The sequence below is a fragment of the Takifugu flavidus genome, chromosome 12, assembly GCF_003711565.1.
Source record: "Takifugu flavidus isolate HTHZ2018 chromosome 12, ASM371156v2, whole genome shotgun sequence".
Taxonomy (NCBI): domain Eukaryota; kingdom Metazoa; phylum Chordata; class Actinopteri; order Tetraodontiformes; family Tetraodontidae; genus Takifugu; species Takifugu flavidus.
In genome coordinates, this window is record NC_079531.1 from 6830065 (window position 1) to 6852527 (window position 22463).

At 45.9% G+C, this 22463-nt stretch overlaps 2 protein-coding genes across 3 annotated transcripts in view; one reads left to right on the forward strand and one right to left on the reverse strand.

Moving 5' to 3' along the window:
* Positions 1 to 288: 288 nt before the first annotated feature.
* On the forward strand, positions 289 to 3774 carry LOC130535589 (caspase a-like). Its single transcript, XM_057050721.1, has 8 exons — positions 289 to 428; positions 1322 to 1606; positions 1691 to 1773; positions 1864 to 2040; positions 2124 to 2364; positions 2439 to 2579; positions 2829 to 2938; positions 3022 to 3774. Exons 1-8 carry the CDS (start codon positions 422 to 424, stop codon positions 3127 to 3129), a joined length of 1152 nt encoding a protein of 383 aa, XP_056906701.1. The 5' UTR covers positions 289 to 421; the 3' UTR covers positions 3130 to 3774.
* A 627-nt stretch (positions 3775 to 4401) lies between these two features.
* Positions 4402 to 22463, reverse strand: part of stx1a (syntaxin 1A (brain)) — a 29656-nt gene continuing 11594 nt past the window's right edge. The window contains exons 3-10 of one of the 2 annotated variants that reach the window (XM_057050724.1): positions 21975 to 22074; positions 15551 to 15625; positions 14002 to 14075; positions 13812 to 13920; positions 8586 to 8659; positions 8377 to 8511; positions 7313 to 7423; positions 4402 to 5592 (exon numbers count right to left, since the gene is read on the reverse strand). In XM_057050724.1, the coding sequence (XP_056906704.1) occupies positions 5515 to 5592; positions 7313 to 7423; positions 8377 to 8511; positions 8586 to 8659; positions 13812 to 13920; positions 14002 to 14075; positions 15551 to 15625; positions 21975 to 22074 (756 nt within the window). In that variant the 3' untranslated portion in view covers positions 4402 to 5514. Of the gene's footprint in view, positions 5593 to 6086; positions 6727 to 7312; positions 7424 to 7610; positions 7722 to 8376; positions 8512 to 8585; positions 8660 to 13811; positions 13921 to 14001; positions 14076 to 15550; positions 15626 to 21974; positions 22075 to 22463 lie in introns of those variants that run through there. The other variant, XM_057050725.1, reaches the window with a different exon arrangement.

Sequence of the window (22463 nt, forward strand, 5' to 3'; positions counted from 1 at the left end):
TATTGCACAATATGTACAATAAAAAAAAAGACACACTCCTTGTTACCAAGTGACGACTGTCAACAAATGCCTCTAGGCGGCACTACAGCATAGCACACACACATATATAAGATATTCCCTGAGAATATTACAAAGAGTACTTTATTGATCCCTTTAGGGGGTGTCCATCAGGGAAATTAGCAAGTTTAAGAAATAATAAATATGTGACTTAACGCATGAGACATATTTCATGTAAGAACAGGCGTAAAGGTCACTGATACATTACCCGGAAGCTGCTGTGGAACCCAACATCTGTAAAGCGGCAGAAACAGGAGAAGTTGTCCAGAAACTTTTCCACTGGCAGAATAATCAACAACAGCCCCAAACGCTTTAAGATTTGATTTTTATCGTGGAGATTCACGGATCCACTGATTTCTGAGAAATGTCAGGTAGGTGATGGCAGGTCGCGATATGTGAAAACTTTAATCTTAATCCAGATTAAGAATCCTGCTGAAATCTCTTAACTGTCACTGTAAAGGGTCCCTATCATGAATGTACTGAAGAGAGTGATACGATCATTTCAACAAAAAAGTTGGTGTTTTGTTTAAAAGTATGAATAAAATGTGACTTTTACCGCGTTTTCTCCCAAGACGTGTTGAGTTTCACTTTCGTTTATAAAATGCGGTTATTTCGACCAGAAGCTTTGAATACCGTAGAAACTGGAACGGACAAGCAGGATTTAGAAAACATCGCTATTTATTCACAACACTCTGATCTCGTTGGATTTTGGATTTCAATATGCTGACTGTGGTTGAGGTGGATACCAGAAGGACGAAGGTAAAATGTCGTATAATGTAAGAGTTGCAAAGCTCCTTTAATCATTTATAGAGGCCTCAACGCCGTTGTTTGATCACATAACTGGATGAGTCCAGCGTGGAGATAAAGCCACATGCCTTTCATACAATAATGATTCGCCATCACTTCGGAAGGAATTAATTTATTTGCTATTTTATCTGATGCGAGGCCATAAAATAACAGTCACATCTAAGAGCTCCAAAGCTCAATTATATGCAAAATAAAAGGGGAAAACACCCCTTTATTTTTTCCAGGAAATGAAGTGATGCAACAGGTTTAACTCTGTTTCAGAAATATATAAAGGTTTTACTTTAAGTAAATGAGAGGCCATTGATACATTAAAAAAATGCATTGGCTACATTTCAAATTTGGTTTAACTCCAAAGGAGGTGATTACTGATTTTTGCTGCCATCATAGTCACGTATGTGAGGTGCTTGTTTAAGGTTTGAGCCAAAAGGTGTAGAATAATCTGAATTCCCTCTTCCAGGCCAGCTGAACAGCATTAGGCCCATGTTTGTGGAGAAGGTCTCCACCCAGATGATCAACCAGCTCCTGGATGACGTCTTTATGGACGGCATTGTCAGCGAGATGGAGAAAGAGGCCATCACTGAGGAGAGTAACATCAGATCCGATAAGGCACGACGGCTCATCGACTCGGTGAGGAAAAAGGGGTTGGAGACAGCCTGCAAGAAAATGATCTCTCACATTCAGAGCAGAGACCCTGAGCTTTCTGCAGTGCTGGGTCTGTCCTGTGGTCATCCTGCTCCACCAGGTGAGCTCAGGGGTCAGCTGGAGAGCCCCGCATGACACCTTATTTCAAACTGACAGAATCGTTTCCTTCCGTTTTCAACCGCAGAGCCCCAGATGGAAGGTCAAGGGTCATCTTCAACTCCCCCATCAATCGATGTGTTCTGGAAGGAGAAACAGAGCGACAAAGGCGTGAGCGAGCTCTAAAAAAACAAGATTTAACCCCACAAAATTACAAAAGTTTCACCTGGCAATCACTCTCTTCTTTTACAATCATTTCAGGTCTACCCTGGGACCAGAGAGGCCATCAACAATCGGGTGGCTCTGGTAATTACTAACATCACCTTCATGAATCAGTGTTTGAACCGAGAAGGTGCCGAGAAAGACGAGGAGAACATGGAGACGCTGCTCAAAGGTCTCGGGTACGAGGTGGTGAAATACAGAAACCTCACAGGACGGGTAGGTGGTGCAAATGAGATTAAGCATCTTCGTGTCTGTTTCCACGTCTGTTTCCACGTCTGATCGTACTGGTGTCATCACAGGCGATTGAAGACGCCGTCATTGATTTCTCAAAACGCCCCAAACTCAAAGACACGGACAGCGTGGTGGTGGTGATCATGTCTCATGGGAGACTGGGAGTTGTTGCTGGGGTCAGCACCCGGAGCCAGACGTTTGAAGATGACCACTTCTCCCTGGACAAAATCTACAGGCATCTGGGCCCAGAGGACTGTCCGGCGCTGCTCAACAAACCCAAGATCATCATCATCCAGGCCTGCAGAGGAGGTGATGACCCTCTCAGCTCACGGTAACCCGACGGTGCTGCTCCTAACTTTAAAAATGACTCGCTTGTGCTTCAGATGAAAGGGGAGCAATCATTTTTAATGACCAGCACCCGCCCGAGAACCCTCCTGTGAGTGATGATGCGAACATCCAGGAAGACGCGATACGGATCGAACACAAGGAAAAAGACTTTATTTGGCTTCTCAGCTGCACTCCAGGTGAGTTAGTGTGAAGGACATCAGTACAGGTGGAAGTAAAAGTATATAAATCATTAAAAAGGCCGATAAAGGAGCTCTTCATCATCAATGGCGCCAAATACTGAAGTTAGAAAAGTTTCACAGCAATAAACTGAAGCAAAAATAAACGTTAATATTCAATTATTTTAGGGTGTGTCGGTTAGTAAAGAACAACTCAAAATATTAACTGTTTATTATTTTTGGACATTCTCTGCTAACGTCTCCGTCCAGATACCGTTTCGCATCGATCTCCCACCAAAGGGTCGCTTCTGGTCCAGTTCCTCGTGGACGTGTTTAACGCCTCGGCGGAAAGAGACGACCTGGAAGAGCTGTTCAGAAAAGTATGTTTCCCAGCTGAATGTCGGCCGTGCCGATGAAACGACGCTCATATTTTTGCTTTGTGGACCGTCTGACCCAAATGCAGGTGCAGCATCGCTTCGAAGACTTTCCCATTGGCAACAGGAGGCAGATGCCGACCAGGGACAGGTGCACCCTGACCAAGCGCTTCTACTTCTACCCAGGCCTCATCTGATGTCAGGACTGTATCACCGGGAATCATTTTAAAGGAAATAACATGTTTCACATGCCCACAGTAGCTTGACTGCTCTGAATTATTTTACATTTTTTGGTCCCTTGTCCGTAGCCGACAGCTGAACCCGAGAAATCTTTATGGTTGTGGTGAAAAAGGCAGAAACAAACAGGAAACTGTCACATTTAGTGCTGCAAACGTTCCCTGAAAGATGAGTAAAGTAGAGAGTAAACCGTGAGCCATTTTTACAGAAATGCCTTGATGACATTTAAAATGCTGGTGACTGCATTTGTTGGTTTCAGCTCAAACTTCTCAACAAGTTTCAGCTAAACACCAGAACGGTGTCGCTGCTGTTTGAGGAGATTGTGTGATGACGTCAATAATTTGCTGACACAGAAATACAGGAGTTAGTCCTGAGTGTTTTAAATGGATATTAACAAGTCAAAACAATCAGATATATGATGCATTAGTCTATATACACTTTAGCGAACTGTCCAAATCATCTTTTCCTGACTGACGTCATCAACATTTGAGTCAACGCCTCAGAAAGATAAACAAAATGCAGAGAAAAAGTAAAATTAAAATTAGCTATAAAGATGACAGATTTTATTGGACTGTGATGAAATAAATGCTGTCTGCTGTGGAGGACGATGTCTCTTCATTCTTTTTCTTTTGCACTGATGGTAGGAATGTCTAGTTTTTGAGGTTTGGGTCAACCCAAACCTTTAATAAGCTACATCATGTTCTCTGGTGCTGCAAACTGGAGAAACTAATCAATAAGTCCAGAGTAAATGAATGGATGTGGGAGGCCTCCTCAGCTAATTAATTTGTGGAAATTACTACATGACCAGACAGTTATTCAATTAGGGGCCTTACCAGTGTCGGATAATTGAGATATGTGCCCTCGAGGCCTGGAAACTGCTGGCTCTGATCCCTCCAGACTGCAGCCAGGTGCCGCAGGAGCGCTGCTCGACCCTCGCTACACAGGGGGCTTCAAATTTGCTTTTAATTAATTTCAAAACTTTAATCTGGCTTTTAGAAATTAGACTGAGATGTCCTGATAAGTTTGTCAGGACAGAATCGGGGTCAGAAGCGAGCCGCGAGACTGGAGGAGGCAGAGTTTGAGTCTGAAAAAGGGGAAATTAAAATGTCAACAAGGACAATGACGTTCTTAAATGTAAGATTCTGCAAAGTTGTGCAACAAGAAATGAGCCTTTATGAGTGGCAGAGTCATTACAGGAGAGCTGCCTAACAAAGAAACAGACATGCACAGTGTTTTTCTGTTTTTGTCAGACAAACTTTACTTAAAAACCAACCCCACCTCCTCCCCCCCCCAAAAAAATCTCCTCCAATTACACAAAGAAAAAAGTCCCCGTAAAACTACAGTACAACACAAAGACAAGTTGAGGCAACACCGTGACATGGTTGCAGTCTGTGCACGTCAGACAGCAGCTCCGATGGTCTCCCAGGCGTTTCGAGTTCATGCTGATACTGTAACTCGCTCGTCAAAAGGAAATGATCCATTTTAAAGCTCAAGAGATTATATATATGTAAAAAAAAAAGAAGACATAAAACAACAGTAACGTGTCACTTACAGAGCAGAATTACCAATCCCACCAGACTGGACTCCAGTTTAACAGCTTATTTGAACATACTGGCAGTGTTAGAGAGCTTTATATCAGTTTACACTTTATACAAAACACAACAGACGAGCACTCACATTCCCACCCGCTGACTGGCGCTTGACACATTCGGTCGTGTACAGTAGCTACAAACATGTATGTAGGCATGCACGCGCCACGGCACGCGGCCAGAATCAGGTATCTCGCCATCAGGCCAAATGAGCAGCACTGGAGAGGGAATGAGGACTCTGCGCGTCTCCTTCAGACCTCCCAAAAGGAAACAAACAATTCTTTACAGACAATAAGTCATGCAGGGCTTTGGGAAGGAGGCCGGGGGGATGGGAGACACAGCGGAGAGATTGTTCCAGAGAGAAGTTAAATAAATGGGTTTAAAAACACTAGAGATCTGCCTGTACAGCACAAAATGGACATTACAGCAGGATAATGTTCTAACTGGAAGCTGGAATGGAGCAGGGCGGGTTTTTACAGGTCATGTGGGAATGTTTTCATTCACTTTTGGAAATATCATTTCATCGACGACACTCATTTTTTGCAGTACCACACATTCACAGAAGAGCAACTCATGCTAAAAACACCTCCGTCTATCCCCCCACCCCCAGCCCCACGTAGAACGTTTCGTACAGTGCGTAACGCAGCTGGGCGCTAAACATGGAATCACTGCATTCAAGAAAACCGGAAACGGTGACTTCTTTTTTCTTTTTTTTTCTCTTTTTCTCCCCCGTTCCCATGTGACCATGGCGGAGGTTCAGGACAGCGTCCCCCCAACGATGGAAGCGATTACAACACCCAGAATCACGCAGCATATTATGATCATTATCTTCTTCTGTGGAGTGTTTACCACGAGGGGCAGACGGTCGTCCGACGCAGCAGAGGAACAGAGGAAAACACATTAGAGCAATGAGTCCGGCTTTGTTTGTGCGCTTGAAGCGATCAGCGCAAAATACAGCTGGGAACGACTGAAACGGTTTTACTGGTTCTGGGGGGAACCATTTGGAGTCTCCCGCTGCTGCATTTTGCTGCTCACGCATGCAAATGCAGACAAATCACTTAAAGTTCAAAGCATGTGTGTGCGAATGGGAAAACGATTAATTTAAGCCTGTTTGCAGAGCCAAAGAAGGTACAGTGGGAGAATTCTTACATGATTAATTATAATTATAAATCCTTGGCACGAAATGATGCCTGTTTTATTTTTAGGATGTTTGAAAACGGAGGTGTGGAAGGCACACCCGGCTTCTGTCATGTGTTCTCCCATAAATATTTGCCATGTTGAGGAAGACCAATCATGCAGAAAAGCTTGATGAGCATTTGGGCTGCATCTGGATTTAAAGATCTTTTCATTTTATTATAAAAACCAACATTGTGACTCTAAATGAAAGCAATTTAAGTTCTCCACATGACAGGTCAATATCCAGCACTGAAGCCCTGTAAATATTTAAGGAATAGATAGACAAGACTTTGGAATAAATGACCAATAATCCCTTTAGAGGAGACCAGTGAAGAGCGGAAGACCAAAGTGAAGAGGTCAGAAATGAAGAAGACCAAAGTGGAGATTTATGGAGGTTGAGAAAGGGAACATAAAGTTTGGAAAGGAGGCGAGGAGAACAGCTGAGAGTAGTAGAAGAATTCCATAATTTAGTGAATACGGCCTCAATAAAACCACAAATGTCTGCTTAAAAATCAGGGTTTTCAATGGTCGATACGTCTGCCATGGATATGAGAAGCTGCACAAACACAACACTGATCACAGTCACAACAGCACAGTACGAAAAATATCCAAAGCTCCTCAAAATACAGCCTGACGTGCACACGACAAGAATATGTAATGCAGCACAGAAACCAGGTCTTCTGCTGCTGATATGTTTAAGTCCATCTGCTCATCTCAGTTAAGTCCAACCGTAAGGCAAACAACCAGGACGAGCAGAGACACTGCAACACAGGCTCCTATAAGGATCACCTTCTGGATGGGGGAGGAAGGAGGGACGTATGTTAGACAGTACTCAATGGATGTGGCGAAAATAAGAGAGAGTCGGAAAGAAGGGCGAGAATCAGGGGAAGGAGAAGAATTATGCACTCGTGTGCCATTCCTGCATTAGTGCGCTTTTGTTGACGCTCACCAGGAGGTGGCGCAGTTGCTCCAGGGTGGTGAAGGTTCTTTTTTTCCCCTCAGGTCATCCAAAGCTCCAAAAAGTGGTATCTAAAACTTTCTCAGCACTTCAAAATAGCAATGCCATTAGATAAAATTTATTTAAAAAAAAAAAAAACCCACACATGTAATTTTTTAAATGAAGATATAAATAAGGATATCTGTCATATATCAATACGCTACTTCAGCAGATTCCACAAACTCTCCCTCAGCAGCAGCGACTGTCCTGTCTGCACACACACGTTACTCACACACTGTACTACGTGTTGTCACGACACCGACCCACGAGCATGCACAGGCCCCGCTGAGACAGGGCTGCAGCTTACATGCGGAGCTCCTGGAGGTTCACGTGCGAGCACGGCGGCACACATGCATCGTTTTCCCCACGCATGGGACTCACCCTTCTGGCTTTACTCTGGTATTTAACGGCCTTCTTGGTATCAGACACCGCCCTCTCCACATAGTCTACCGAGTGCTCCACATTATACTCTATACGGTCTATCATCTCCCCCTAGGAGAGGCCAGTTGCAGGGGAGGAGAGGGAGTGGGGCATGGTGGGTGGGACGGGGTGGGGTGTGTGTGTGTGTGTGTGTGGGGGGGGGGGTTGCAGAGTGGGAAGTAGGGGAGAAGAAAAGGAAGAGAGGGGGGGAAAAGAGATAACAGGTCAGTCCGAGGAAGGTGTGCATCTCATCTCTCACCCGTTTGCTGGTCTTTTTGAACTTTTTGCATTTGGGGACGCTCTCCTTCGCCTGCTCCACATACTCCTGAGCCTCCTGCACCCTGTGCTCTATGTTGTTCACCAGTCCCCCCTGCAAGAATGCGAAAAGACTCATTCTGCTGTGATGTTTTAAAAAAAAAAAGAAGCCAAAAACCAAAAGAGTGAAAGACAGGCTTTGGTGCCTTGTCTGCGATGTCATTTTAGTCACAGGCAAATTACCTTGCTGGGGCGCCGTTCTCTGTTCTCTAGAGCTTAGAGTCATTGTGGCGGCGACAGCATTGTGTTGCGGGAAAGAAAGGAGAGCGAGAGGAGAGCAACGCTGAGAAAAGCAATATTAAAAGACTCCTGTGCAGAGGCTGTAATTTCATGAAGCGAGGGTTAGTCAATTAAATAAGTTCACACTGAGAGCAATTAACTGAATCATACATTAGGAGAAACGCACTAACCAGTACAACTGAATTATTTGACATTGCGTTATCATGCCAAAAGCATCTGAGGGGCGGCCTGCTGCTGCACGGCGCTCTATTTGTGATTCGCGTCACTCACATGTTGAACTTCATCTCCCTACCAGCAGGAATGTGCTCAGTAGGATTGAATATTTTGGCTCAGCCTACATGTACTTTCAGGCAGGATTGATCTGAAGCCCAAAACTGGGCCGAGAAGCCCAGAGGTGAAGGTGAGAAGCTCCGTGCGTTATGTCAGGCTGCCTCAGCTCAGCATCTGTCTTTGTGTCTCTGTGTTTTCACCTGGCTCTCCACCAGCATGGCCATGTCCATGAACATGTCGTGAAGCTCTCTGATGCTGTTTTCCAGCTTGATGATCTCGTTGTGCCGCGTTTCGATCTCGTTCATGGCCTGCTCGGTGATGTTGTCCATGATGATCTGGCGGTACGCAGCAAAAAGGGGAGTCGTGAGACGGACCTCGCAGGCAGAACGGTGGAGCCGCCGTCACTTACCCCCGAGGTGAAGATGGCCGGGTTGTCACTCTCCAGCATGCTCTCCAGCTCCTCGTTTGTCGTGTTTCTCCCAGCTAAAAGTCAACAGTAGATCATATTTGTAACTTTTGTCCTGTGAACGGCATGAATATTGAACAAGCACTGCCTTTTAATCTGAAAAGTGTTCTTCACTCTCTTCTAAAGTTTAAATATCAAACTCAAGTTTCCACTGACCACGTATCCCAGTGCCTCATCCTGCTTACAGTGCATCTGTCTTTATGTTCCCCAGCAGAATTGACCTACTTCAAGCTCCTCCCAAACTTTATTAATATTATTACGCTGTGCACCCTCCGAGTGCTGACTGGGTCTACAGAGCTGCTCTTTCTGGGCTTAAAGTCACATTCAGCACCATCAGGTTTTTGCTCTGCAGACTAAAATCTACCACCAGTTAAAGCAATACAAGTCCCGCTACACAAACTTTAGGTAAGTGAAAGATGGGCAAAAATCTACTAAAGTGGGCAGAGCAGGAAAACAGGCAGGCTGGGAACTTGGATTTGGAGCAGTTGTTGGGCGGCGACAGGTGACGTTTCACAAGTGGGCGAGAACAAAATCTCTGTTGGTGCTCAGTTGTGCCCATAGCAACTGAAGGCAACCTCATTGTTTTGCTTTTATGATGTGGCTAAATTCTGCAGTAACCTGTCCTACTCCAGCACGCGAGGAAGGCTTTAAAATGTCGTTAACGTGATCAGATTATCTGCAGCAAGGATTCACAGGAACACTCTCCAGAAGCAGAGAACATCTCAAACGGCATTGTTGAGTTCAGGGCCTGTCAACGCAGCATCTGACTGTTTACACTTCCCACAGTCAGAAGATGTGTGTGTGTGATGCATGAAAGGTGTGTTTTAAATGGTGCATTTCAGCCTCTTCCTAAAATGCCACGAAGTATTTGCTGCCACGAATACGAACCCCCGCAGGATCAACTGTTAGCACCGTGGAGAGTCCTGGGAGATTTAAACCTTTATCCGTGATCAGAGTATTGTGTGAGTGGTGTTTGTATGTGTGATGGAGACTGATGGTCGGTGCACGAGCACCAGCGGCAGTGCAGGCAGGTTGATGGTGAGTAACGATGGTCGAGAGTCAGAGCCAATGATTGCCTTCATGGGATGAATACTGATGAGGCTGCTGGGGCAACGGGGCATTTTTAGACCTTTTTTTGGCCCTTGTTTCAAAACAAATATCACCCAAAAGTCACAGTCACCTCAGAGCAGCAATACAATCTGAATTTCATTTACTTCTCACCAGGTTCTGCTGATATTTGCCTATAAATCCAGCCAGAGGAAGACGAGAGGCCACGCTATCATGGTACGCATTTTCCCGATATTCTACAGGCTACTCTTCCAATAGATATTCTTTTTTTCTAGAGTTTAAAGTTGAGGGACATAACAGAGAAACAATGAGTCATGGATAATTGTGAAGAAAAAAAAGTGAAGGCACGCTGTTCTCCCTTACCCTGTTTTTCTCACTTCCTACACACACACACACACACACACACACACACACACTCCTCAGCCCTGACAGGCTCCTAGGGAGGCTCTTATTTGTTACCATGGAGACCCAAACCCTGAGAAGCCTAATATGAATCCAAGAAGTCTCACTTTGCCTCTAGCATTGATGGACTATTAAATCATTCATACTACATTGCTAGCGCTACCGCTAACAATGTTATTTCATCTCCGCTGTTATGCAACACAAAAGAAGGCAGACCTCCATGGGAAGGAGTCGAAAGGTACGACACATATGTGCAACTTGAGGGATTTCTTTTAAGCTGCTCACTTCTGTCTCAAAGCAGGGAGATGAAAACAAAGACATGCACAAAACACCTTCTCTGCACATTCTATACGTCGGTCTGTGGTGGTTTTTTGTTGTTAAAAGAATGCGTTGGCGTACATTGCCATATTTCTTTCTCGGGCATTGTGCGCGTCCAGAGGGAAATATCACAATCAAACAGGGCCTGCAACAAAAATGAGCACCCCGCCCAGGCTTGCCTGTCTACTTATAGACCACCCCCCCAGAAGATGCCGTATGTTCTGCAGCCTCAATCTGGGACAGGCCTGAAAAATGCTACATAAAACACAGCCGTGTTCCCTGATGTGAAATGACTGCAGGTAGCTGCAATTATCAGAGCAACAGCTTTCAATAAGATGCTGTTTCCATTCTCAGACGCACTGATGTATATGCATAATATAGACAAAATGATGGTTACCAGCAGCTGTACTGGCAGGGTGGATGGATGGATGGATGGATGGAGGGATGGATGAGTGGATGGATGGATGGATGGGTGGATGGATGGATGGAGGGATGGATGGATGGATGGATGGATGGATGGAGGGATGGATGAGTGGATGGATGGATGGATGGATGGGTGGATGGATGATGGATGGGTGGATGGATGGAGGATGGATGGATGGATGGATGGATGGATGATGATGGATGGATGGATGGATGGATGGATGGATGGGTGGATGATGGATGGAGGGATGGATGGATGAGTGGATGGATGGATGGGGGATGGATGGATGTGTGGATGGATGGATGGATGGATGGATGGATGGATGGATGGATGGATGGAGGGATGGATGGATGGAGGGATGGATGATGGATGGATGGATGGATGGGTGGATGGATGGATGGAGGGATGGATGGATGAGTGGATGGATGGATGGGTGGAGGGATGGATGGATGGATGTGTGGATGGATGGATGGGTGGATGGATGGATGTGTGGATGGATGGATGGATGGATGGATGAGTGGATGGATGGATGGGTGGAGGGATAGATGGATGGAGGGATAGATGGATGGATGGATGGATGGATGGATGGATGGGTGGATGGATGGATGTGTGGATGGATGGATGGATGGATGGATGATGGATGGATGGATGGGTGGAGGGATAGATGGATGGAGGGATAGATGGATGGATGGATGGATGGATGGAGGGATGGATGGATGGATGGATGGATGGGGATGGATGGATGATGGGTGGATGGATGGATGGATGGATGGACGGATGGATGGATGGATGGATGGAGGGATGGATGGATGGATGGAGGGATGGATGGATGCATGGATGGATGCATGGATGGATGGATGGATGAGTGGATGGGTGGGTGGAAGGATGGATGGATGGATGTGTGGATGGATGGATGGATGTGTGGATGGATGAGTGGATGGATGGATGGATGGATGTGTGGATGGATGGATGGATGGAGGGATGGATGGATGGATGGATGCATGGATGGAGGGATGGATGGATGGATGGGTGGATGGATGGATGGATGGGTGGATGGATGGATGGATGGATGAGTGGATGGATGGATGGATGGAGGGATGGATGGATGGGGGATGGATGGATGGATGCATGCATGCATGCATGGATGGAGGGATGGATGGATGGATGGATGGATGGATGCATGCATGGATGCATGGATGGATGGATGCATGGATGGATGGATGGATGGATGGATGGATGGGGATGGATGGATGATGGATGATGGATGGAGGATGGATGGATGGATGGATGGAGGGATGGAGGGATGGATGGATGGAGGGATGGAGGGATGGATGGATGGATGGATGGATGTGTGGATGGATGGATGGATGGATGATGGATGGATGGATGGATGGATGGAGGGATGGATGGATGGATGGAGGGATGGAGGGATGGATGGATGGAGGGATGGAGGGATGGACAGGGCTGTTGCTCTGACTGCTCTCTCTCAGGTCCTCAGGCTTTAACCCTCCGCTGGCTCCTGGGTTTAATGCTGTGTCAATACTCTCTCTATCCACTCTGCTCTGCCCCCCAGGGGGTCTCACTGTGGCTGCTCACCCTCTTCCAGCATGTGGGCTTAGTCAACACAGCCATGCAGCCAAATATAACCTACTGCAAATGAGAATGTAATATTTTTTTGTAAGTATTGTTCTTCTTAAACTGCGAAGGCCTTTAAGGTGCAACTGAATATCAGTTCAAGCCACTGTTGCTTATTTAAAAATCACCTTTTTAACAACACACCTTTCTAAACAAATGCTGCTGTGCAATCTTGGGAACTGAGTGCTTGCTGCGACGGTGACGTTCTGAAAAAGGAAACTCAGGACAGCTTTTATTGACAGAAGATTGTAATTTTGCCTCCTTTCTCTTCCTTATTCCTCCTTCCTGCTCATTCTCCATGTCTAATCCCTTCCTTGACAACAGGTGATATCAGCGATGGCCTCCCATGACTTCACCGGCTGACAACTTCAAATCCAAGCGGGTCTGGACCGCGTGGAAAAGATGACTCATGTGTGACGTGTGTGCGTCTGTTTGTTTTCATACCTGGATTAGCTGAGCAGCTTGTGCTGTGTCAATTGTTCCTTTCACAGGAACACATTCTGGGGGGCATTCAGACGCACAAACCTGCTACAGGTGTACACCTATTCTGTGTGTATGCATGGCGTTGCCGTGTGTGAATAAGGCGCGTTTAACCAGGAGCCCCAGGTGCCTGCAGCTAATACCTGACACATCATGTCAGCCACATCAGACATGAGCAGCGTCACGCATCATCGAGCATGTAGGTGTTGTACGTGTGGGTGATGCATGTGTTTTTGAACGTGTGAACGTGGTTGTTTGGGTACAATATTCCAGAGGGATTCAAAACAAAAGCGCTGATGGGGTAAACAGAAGACTATCGTCAAATCACAATGGCTGAAATTAAAGAACTGGGATTAAATCGTCGGGAATTGGTCGTTGTACATATGAGTACTGATCAAATCTGGTGTTTGGGGGGTATTTTGACTCCCTGAGGCTGCTGTAGGTGCTCAGCAGTAGCAACAGATTGCCCAAATCAGTCACTAGTAAGAAGCATCTTAAATATACATCCACACTAAAGACATACTGTCATCTTCAGTCCACAAAGCAAGGTCAAATTATTTCTTTTTCCTAGCCGCGGTGCTAATTGCGTTAGCATGTCAATGGAAAAATACATTACATTTCCATTGACACATTTGTTTTCCTGGGGAGAGGTGATGGTTTAGTTGCGTTTTACTTTGACACATAACCCAAAGAGGAAGTGGGAACCCTGTGGCAGCGTGTGCACAGACATCCGCCTGGTCCTGAAGCGCGTGGCCGGTGTTTAACCACGCACTGCCAGCGCGATGGGCGTATTGTGGTTCACCACGCGAGCATTGACGAGCGGGGGATTCAGCCGCACTCACTAATTTCCAGCTGCCTCTGGATGCGGCCCTTGCAGCGCTCCCTGTAGTCCGACTGGGTGGTGTTGTATTCCGACATCACCTCCACGAATTTGCGCGACAGCGTGGAGTGCTGGAGGGAAACAGACAGCAAGCGAAGAGGTCAGCGCCGACAACAGATGATTGTTCAGCTAATCACATCTTTGAGCCGTACCTGCGTCTTGCGTATCCTCAGGTCAGCTGATGACCGGTTCTGTCCCTCCTCTTGCTCGATGGTGTTTTGAATACCTACCGAGGGTTTAAAAAGAAAGAGTTTTTGCTCCAAAATGCATTAAAATACCAAACTCTGTTCAATAGAACCTGGACATATGGTCACAACCCTCACAATTTGGTGGCCATGAATATTCACAGTAAAATCAAGGACATCTGTGGCAACTGTCAAGAATAATTTGCACCCAACCAACACAGGGAGAAAAATAATAATCATATTTCTTCTACAAGGACATGTATAAATTCACTTGAATTGTACTTTAGATATAAAATGAAGAGAAGATACCCCAAACGGCAACTGTAAGAGCACAAATCTGAATTAAATGTGAGACCAAATGAGGTAGAAACATTTATGGAATTGCACAGAAATGACACAGAAAGTCTTCCACCACCAAAACAGAAGAGAAGCACACACATTTATAAAATTTGCATCTGCAGCTGCTTCCACTTATGGAAAATATTATTGTGAACAATAATAAAAGTAAGAAAAACATTTCAAACATCAATAATACCCCTCGTTATAAATCTTTACAGGCAAAGACACAAGTTCACAGTCTGGTGGTTCTATCTTTTTGGGGACTTTTTGGGTCCTCACTTTCCTAGTAAACTGCAGGTTTGGGTACTTTCTTTGTACAAGAAAACACACACACACACAAACCCACAAGGAACAACTGATGTGAACCAGTTGGACACAGAGAGATTCTGTGATCCAAAGCCTGTTCAGCCTGATAGCATTTGTGTCGTGCGTGCGTATTGCCGAGCACGCACGAGCTCCTAACGTGGCACGTGCACAAAGCTCATGCTGCCTGGAGGATGAGGGATGGGGGCTATTATCTTGGAGCTCTCTGCACTGAATCTGTGCTCCACTTTAGTGCAGGATACTGTAAACAGATATTTTATCATCGCCTGAGTCCTGTGGAGGGGCAGGAAAAGTGCCGCGGACGGGAGGGTGCGGATTATATGAAAGATGACACATGCACAGCCGGTTTATAGCTGCACACGGTACTGATGGAACATTTCAGTCCAGTTTGTATGTAACGCTGATAAAATTGCCTCAGGGACGACTGGAATGGCGCTAATCTTTGCACCACAGTGCAGAACCTACGAGTGTCCCTTAGCTGCCACAGGTTGCAAAGTTCACCATCTGTTTGATCCACTGGAGAAAAGCACCAGTCCCAGCTTATAAGAGATAAACAGCTCTACACGCTGATCCTAGATATGCTGGTAATGCTAAAATATTCCAGCCACGGCTAACGACAGATTTTACTTATTGAAATGTCACTTGCTGCCACGTAAGATCTCAATTTGCCATTTTCAGTTTTGTTTCTCAACTCTGAGTCCAAAATTAAGAAATGATCATCGAAGCACCGTCACAAGTCGACATTTTTAGATAGCTGATATTTGAACAAGGTGCATCACATCTCCTGCATCCGCAACTGAGTTCTGATTTTATGCTCAACCTGAGCTGAAAGCGAACGAGGACGCGTACTCACTCTTTAACTTGGAGCGTATTTTGTTGGCCAGCTTCTTGATGTCGGCCATCAAATCCTCAAGCTCGGCCTTCGTTTCTGGCAGAAGAGGAGAGAGAAGATTAGAGGGTCCAGGTTTGTGCGCTGCAGTTAATCTCCCGTTTCCACAAACCCGGCAAGCGTCAGAGACGGGATCAATACACACACACTCCAAATGATTGCAGGTGTCATCTACGACAGCAACAAACATTTTATCAGCTTCACTACAAAGACTAACCGTTGACTCTTCCTCTTAATTAGATAAAAAGCGCTCCTTAGTTCTTTAGCTTCTAATATCTACAGACATACAGTTGTGTGTTACAGTTTAAAAACAGTGTTATTGCAGCATCTATTCATCTCAGAGAGGCACCATATTTAGTTTGTTCCATAAAGAGAAACAGAGGAAAAAAACGGCGTGGCGTTCACATGCTTTACCCTGGAGTTTTAGCTTTAGCAGAGTCCATTTTTAGCAGACTCCAATAAAAAGAAGTCGCTGTTTATCACCAACATGCCGCGACAAATCTGCATAAGTTTCCACGCTCAAGCAGGGCAGGGGAGCAGCTCGGATCCTAGCTCAAGTCCGTATGCAACATTTTTACACCTTATCTGACTTTATCGGAGAAAAAAACTTAGCAACGTGCAAGTCCACATTGTGTGAAACAGTTTAGAAAATATTTGCACAGATTACACTAACATTAGCTAATCAGGCTAACAGACTCGCTGGGTTGAGTTCTCTAAACACCCCGTGTGATTATGTGACGTCTAACAGCTCACAGAAACGTATTACAGAGGTTTAATCTGCCCGAAGGGACAAATCAGTGAAATTCAGCCTGTGCTGAGCCGGCCGGAGCTGAACAAGCGGAGCGCTGATACCAGACAGAAGGTTTATAACGTGAAGCTTTAATGTTTAAATGGCACCAATGAATGAACCAGAGCGGCACTTTTTTGGACGGCTCCTTTACGTGAGCATCCCTCGTGGAATTAATCGGTCATTACAATCAGCGACGAGCCAAATATTACAGCAATCAGTGTCATCACATCAGCGCAAAACAGGCGACAACAACCATGTATGATGCAGAAAATAAACAACCAATTATGTTAATAAACAGAAGCTGTCTATTTTATAAAAACTCATGGGGAATTATCCAGAACAGATGAAAAAAGTTAGCTTATTTCCATCAAACGCTGAAGATTTTAAATATATCTACTTTCTGATGACAATCTAATTTAGCGTGTCTCTTCTGAGCCACCGTAGAAAAGAACAGAAGTTAAGATTTGAAATGCTGTACATGTGAGCAAATATGAGGTGGAAGGTCACAACCTGTGTGCACAACCTGTAAAGCAGCTCCTCTGCTGGCGTACTGGGATCAGACCAGTAAAATCCAGTCATCCACCTTCACTGAAGATAATAACAGAGCTTAGCTGTAACTGTATTGACTGATTAAGTCCAAACAGGAGCTGCGTGGAGGTTTTCTGGAGGACCGTAAGAACAGCAGCTCTAGCTAGCGTGACCAGCTCAAGGAAAAAAAGGAGCTGATCTGGAAAACCATCACAGGGATGACAACATAAAACCGCCTTTACTTTTAGGAGAGCGTGTGTGTGAGATGGACTCAGTATTTCCCCTTGTGGTTACCAAACAGTGGGGCCAACTGGCTTGATCAAGTGTCTTCAGCCTCATTATTGGCTGCCTGAGAAGAGGAAGAGTGCAGACGCTGATGAATAAGTCGAGGGAGAAGTGAGAGGGAAGCAAATTAGAGGGCAAAACTGAGAAGTCAATTGAGCTGTGGCTTCACACCCCATCCCTCTCCCAGACACTCTCCAATCGAATCTCCAGGTCACGCTTGTTGCCATCATTAAGACTGGGTTGCTATGGCAATGTGTGCAGTTGGTCCTCTCACCAGCTTCGGATAGTTTCAAAGTGACAGAGAGAAACAAAACGGGAAGAAGAGCGCGAGATGATGGGAGGAAGGAGGAATTAGAAGCTGGGACTAACTGATGCCTCTGTGGGCTCCCCCTTCTTATGGAGCGTATTTTGTTGGCCAGCTTCTTGATGTCGGCCATCAAATCCTCAAGCCATGCCAAACATCTTAATTCCCATAATTGGGAAATAAATTCAATTTTGGAGCAACAAACAGATCCTACATGCTTGGATCACTCATGAAAGTGTCAGCAGAAGTATTGATGAAGTCACATCAACAGGACCCTGGTGGGTTACTGCCAGCCTTTAATTACCGGCCCAGCTCCCATTAGAGCATAATGGGGCAATAATCTTCAGCTGGCAGCCAAGAGCAGCAGATAAATTGGCCAAAGACTGTTACACATTAATGAAACCACATAAGGAATCTGAATAATCCGCAGGGGCACGTGCCCACACATGGGAATGCCATCCAGGTTCTTCCTCTGCAGGCCATCTCTGGCACAGATAACGATACCCAGATATCAGGCCAGGGCCACACCGACCAGATATCGGGCCTAATCAGTTTCCTCTGCCTTAACATGGGGTCAACTGCTGGTATCTGACTCTTGGCCGTTTATCTTTTCTTTTCATTTTCCCCTCTACAGCTACACAGAACCGCTCTGTTTGGCTCCGCTCGCTCTGTAAATGTGTTACCAGTCCTTTGTGTGTTCACGCGGTTCATCGATCGTCTAGAGTCCGGAGTTGTTGGACGTTTCGCGAAAACAAAGCCTGGCCTCATTCCTCCAAATTCACTAATATTTGCCGAGCATGGCGGGAAATGAAAAATTAAAGAGTTTGGAGACACCGCGGGAACAAGTCAAACAAATCCATGAATAAATAGAGTCTTTGCGGAGAGTAAAAAGCAGAGAATTTAGGGAACCTTAACATCAGACACCGATTACAGGACACCTCAAATCACATGCAGATCTAAAGCAGCCTCTCCTGACTGCAGCGCCCAGGCGGCTGCTGTTGCTGTGCCTCCTCCGGCATTTAGTGTCAAACTGTGGATGACATAACGCCGCTGTGCACGCCTCTGAGTGGCCACCGGTTCAACGCGGAAGGGGACAGACAGCGGTTACACCGATTTATGGATACAGGAATAGTTGTCTCGCCGGTCTGACCTCATTATGTGCGTCCTCAGCTTTGACTTTGCTCATGCAGACCATGGTGACCTCTCCCCGTCACTTCAATAGGAGTGTTATTACTACACAGGATAACGACATCAATGTCTTCCATTACTGAAGTGCTAAATTTGCCTGGATGTCATGATGTGAATTTAGAAGAAAATGGCAGAAGGGAAGAAAGGGCAGAGGGAGAAGACAAGAGAATAGAGGGAGGTCCTTACATAAGACTTTTAAAATTTGTCTGAGGGTGGACGAGCTCTGGAGAAGAGCACAATGAGGGACGGAGCACACTCAGCCAAAACCTGACACAGAAATAGCAGCGCTAACAGGCTGTAATTAAAACAAGCATCTCAAGGGCTGCAGCGTGAGGACTTTCAGGAGTCAGCAGGACCACGCTCAGCAAAGAAACCTGGAGGCTGGGTTATTTGGAGGGGGCAAAGAGCGAGCCCCTTCAAAATCTGTTGGATGTTCAGCACAAGATTTACGCTAAACTTTATGGTGGCTCATCACTGGCAGCACAGATTTGCTAGCAGACATACAACCAGCTCTTTTTTTTTCTTTTTTTTAAAATCTATTCTCTGGCAGCAGTTGAACTTTGCTGCTTCAATTGATCCAAATCTGAGAGAAAACACAAATCTAACCCCGACCCCCTCCCCTCCCCCCAGGAGCAGCCGGTGGTCTGGTTTACACACCCTCTCCTCCTCAGAGATTTTATCGGCTGTGACTCTTTCCTGGTTAAACAGCTTGTGTGTAAAAACTGCAGAGCTGAAAACTGTTCGACTGAATCAAAAAGGTTTCCTCGTTTTCACCAACCCTCCGTCGGGTTTATGACACTCGCATTGATAACAGAGTTCACCTGAGGCTGATCTAATCGTGCTACGGCATAATTGCAGCCATATGTGGGCAATCACAGTGTACAAATTAAACATTCCACGCGCTATCACCGCGTTTCCCACAGAGGTAGCTCGTTATTATGTCAATGAATCTAAAAACCTTTCGCAGCATTCTTTTATTTTCCCCCGTTCGTGGTTGCAGATTCACAAGATGCACGAACCCCCTGCTGGTCAGGTCATTAAGAGGATAAATGCATAATAAATCAGATTATGTAAGGCCATAAACCGACAGTTCAGCTATCAGACAGGCAGTCTCGGAGTTTGCAGCGCTCCCAGATATCCGAAGACGTGCGGAGATGGTTGACCCCTCGAAGGTCCTCTGTGACTTCTGACTTCGTGTTCCGGAAGTCCAGGCGATGCAGAGTTAACAAACAACCCCGGCCAACAGAACAAATAATGCAATCATTTAAGGGACGGTGTAGATTCGATTATGCTTCTAAATATAAAATGCCTCTGGGTGGTTCCTTCCAGCGTTAGAGGGAGGCGCTCAGGAGGAAACGCAGGTTCGATGTCTGCTAGGACCTGATGTCATAATCCATCAGGGTTATCGAACGCAGGAGTGTAGAGCCCACGCACAAGCATAAACACCACCCAGGCTCACACGTATGCACGCCGCATAATGCACGTCCCCGGTGTACATCTGCTGTGCTGAGAGGGTAAACTGGGATAATGTGTAATGCAGGGCTAAAGGTAACAACACAAAGGCTGTGTGTGCGTGTGTGTTTGCGTGTTAAGAGGCTCCAGAAGCGGAGCAGTCATCGAACATTAGCGCTCCCCCTGCACAGGAAGGAAGCAGAGGAGCAGAGGGGGGCGAGAGGTCATGATGGTGGGTGTTGGCTGGGGCCGTTTCGATGCGATGCAATTAGCAAACTGATCCACGGTGACGGCAGAGGAGCGTTTAACGTCACACATTGTCCTGAGTGAAGCAGCAGAAGAGGGAATGAAATACGCAAAGGAAGATTGTAATCATCTGCTTCAACAATGCAGCCTTAAAACCCGGAGAAGCCGGCTCTGTGGAGAGGAGGGGGGCGTGATATCTGTTTTAATGACAGGGAGAGACGAAGGGAAGAGACGGGAAACGATCGGCACCTGATGCCAGGAGAGGAAAAATGGTGTTGACTCATTCTGACGAGAATCGGACGAAGGTTACAGAGAACTAAAAGAAAATCCTCCACAACAAGTGAAGGCTTTCCTGAAAATTAGCAAACTGGAGCATGAAAACCACCAGAATACCAACAAGGACGTCATCTGTATTTGCCCTGTAGGTGTTGCTGGTGCTGGGCAGCTCGTTCTCACACCAGCAGCCCCTCCTGTGATGGATGACCCTGACCTTTACGGCAGCGTCTGACTGATGTGCAGTTATCAAGGACAAACACATCTGTGCGCTGACGGATGCACACGTTTCATATTAAAGTGGGAGCTCATCTGACGTCACAGTGAGTCTGTGGGAGACAGGGAAACGGCTGAGGAGGGCGGGTTCGGACTCGAGGGCAAGGGTCCAGATCGATGAAGCGGTATACATGAGAGAGGACGAGGCGGGAGAGACGTAGGAGTGGGAAACTCAGCCGATTCCTGCACCAGCTGAACTGAAGTACAGAGAAAAGTGGCTGAAACGGGCACAAGAAACGCGGCAGGTGGTTTAAAAGCAGGCCAAGACGTGGAGCGCGAGTGAGAAAGAGCAGAAAAGTGGAGAAAAATAGTCTCGAGCTAAAGAGTGAGAGCTGAAGCACTGCGGCGGTACAGTGGGGAGTGACCGGTGGAAGGGCTCGCCATATCCTCCATTAGCAGTCTGGCTTTGTCGCTCTTTCAGAAATGGTCCTTTACAGGTCATAGTTGATTACTTTCAGGAAATTGGGCCAGTTTATCTATCTGATTTTCTTCTTTGCTCACGTCGTATGAGAAGACATAAAATCTGCCGCCCTGAACCTTTTTTTTCCCCCTTCCGCCCAACTGGATTTTGTCTGTGTCACTGTTACAGATGATTATATATTAATGCAGTCATTAAAGTGCGTGCGTGAGAGAGCAACTGCTGGCCTGGTCAAATTCAATAAACAAAACCATGAAGAACTGCATCATTCTGAGGAATAGTGCTAAAGATTTCAGCTGGTTAGGGGGTAATTGTGACACCAGAATTACAAAAAAAGATCTATGTACTCATTACTGGCAGGAAAAACATGCTTTTAGCCACCATTTTGTGCAACTTGCCCTCTTTCCTGAGATAAATTATGCAGCTTGCCAGCAATGTGACAGGCTCAAAACAAAATGTACCATTTCTAGTTGCATTTGCCACGATATTGGGTTATTTAATGATTTATTCCGAATCTCTTTCACTTAAGACTTGTCAGCTAAAGCTGTGGCGCTGAAATCACCACCTGCTTTTGGGAACACTGAGAGGTGCGACGATCCTGAGACAAGAAGATAAGAGATGGCCTTACTCTCATCAGGATTGGGCGAGGCGAGGATGGCGCTGTGCTTCCTCTTCACTTCCTCCACTTTTTCCGCCAGAGACTCGATAAACCCCCGAATCTCCTCCACCTTTGTAAAGAAGGAGAGCGAGAGGTGAAAGCGAGATCACTTTCAATCAAGAAATAGAAATTTGTATCATTATCACGTTAAAAATGGAAGAAAAACACCATTTTTTACTGCACATTACCTACTGAAAATAGATAAGAGGTGCTTTAGCTGTATCCCTTTTTTTAAGTATTTCAGTCTCGACAGGGAGCCTCACTTGACTCTTCGCTCCCTGTTATGCATCCAAGGTGTGAATGTGTAAATTAGCATTTAACCAGGACTGAGAGGAGAAAAACTTTATCCCGGCACATGTGATATAAGTGGTTCAAACGTTATATCTACATCTAATGGTAGAAGATCTGATTACAAAAGCATCTAGGCATTATGCCGCTATGTTAACAGCCTGAGCGCTT

Bases quoted from the DNA above. Each gene is read 5' to 3' on its own strand.
- LOC130535589 (XM_057050721.1), top strand. The intron at 1,774-1,863 runs GTGAGCGAGCTC...CAATCATTTCAG, and splicing joins AGAAACAGAGCGACAAAGGC to GTCTACCCTGGGACCAGAGA. The intron at 2,365-2,438 runs GTGATGACCCTC...CTTGTGCTTCAG, and splicing joins CATCCAGGCCTGCAGAGGAG to ATGAAAGGGGAGCAATCATT.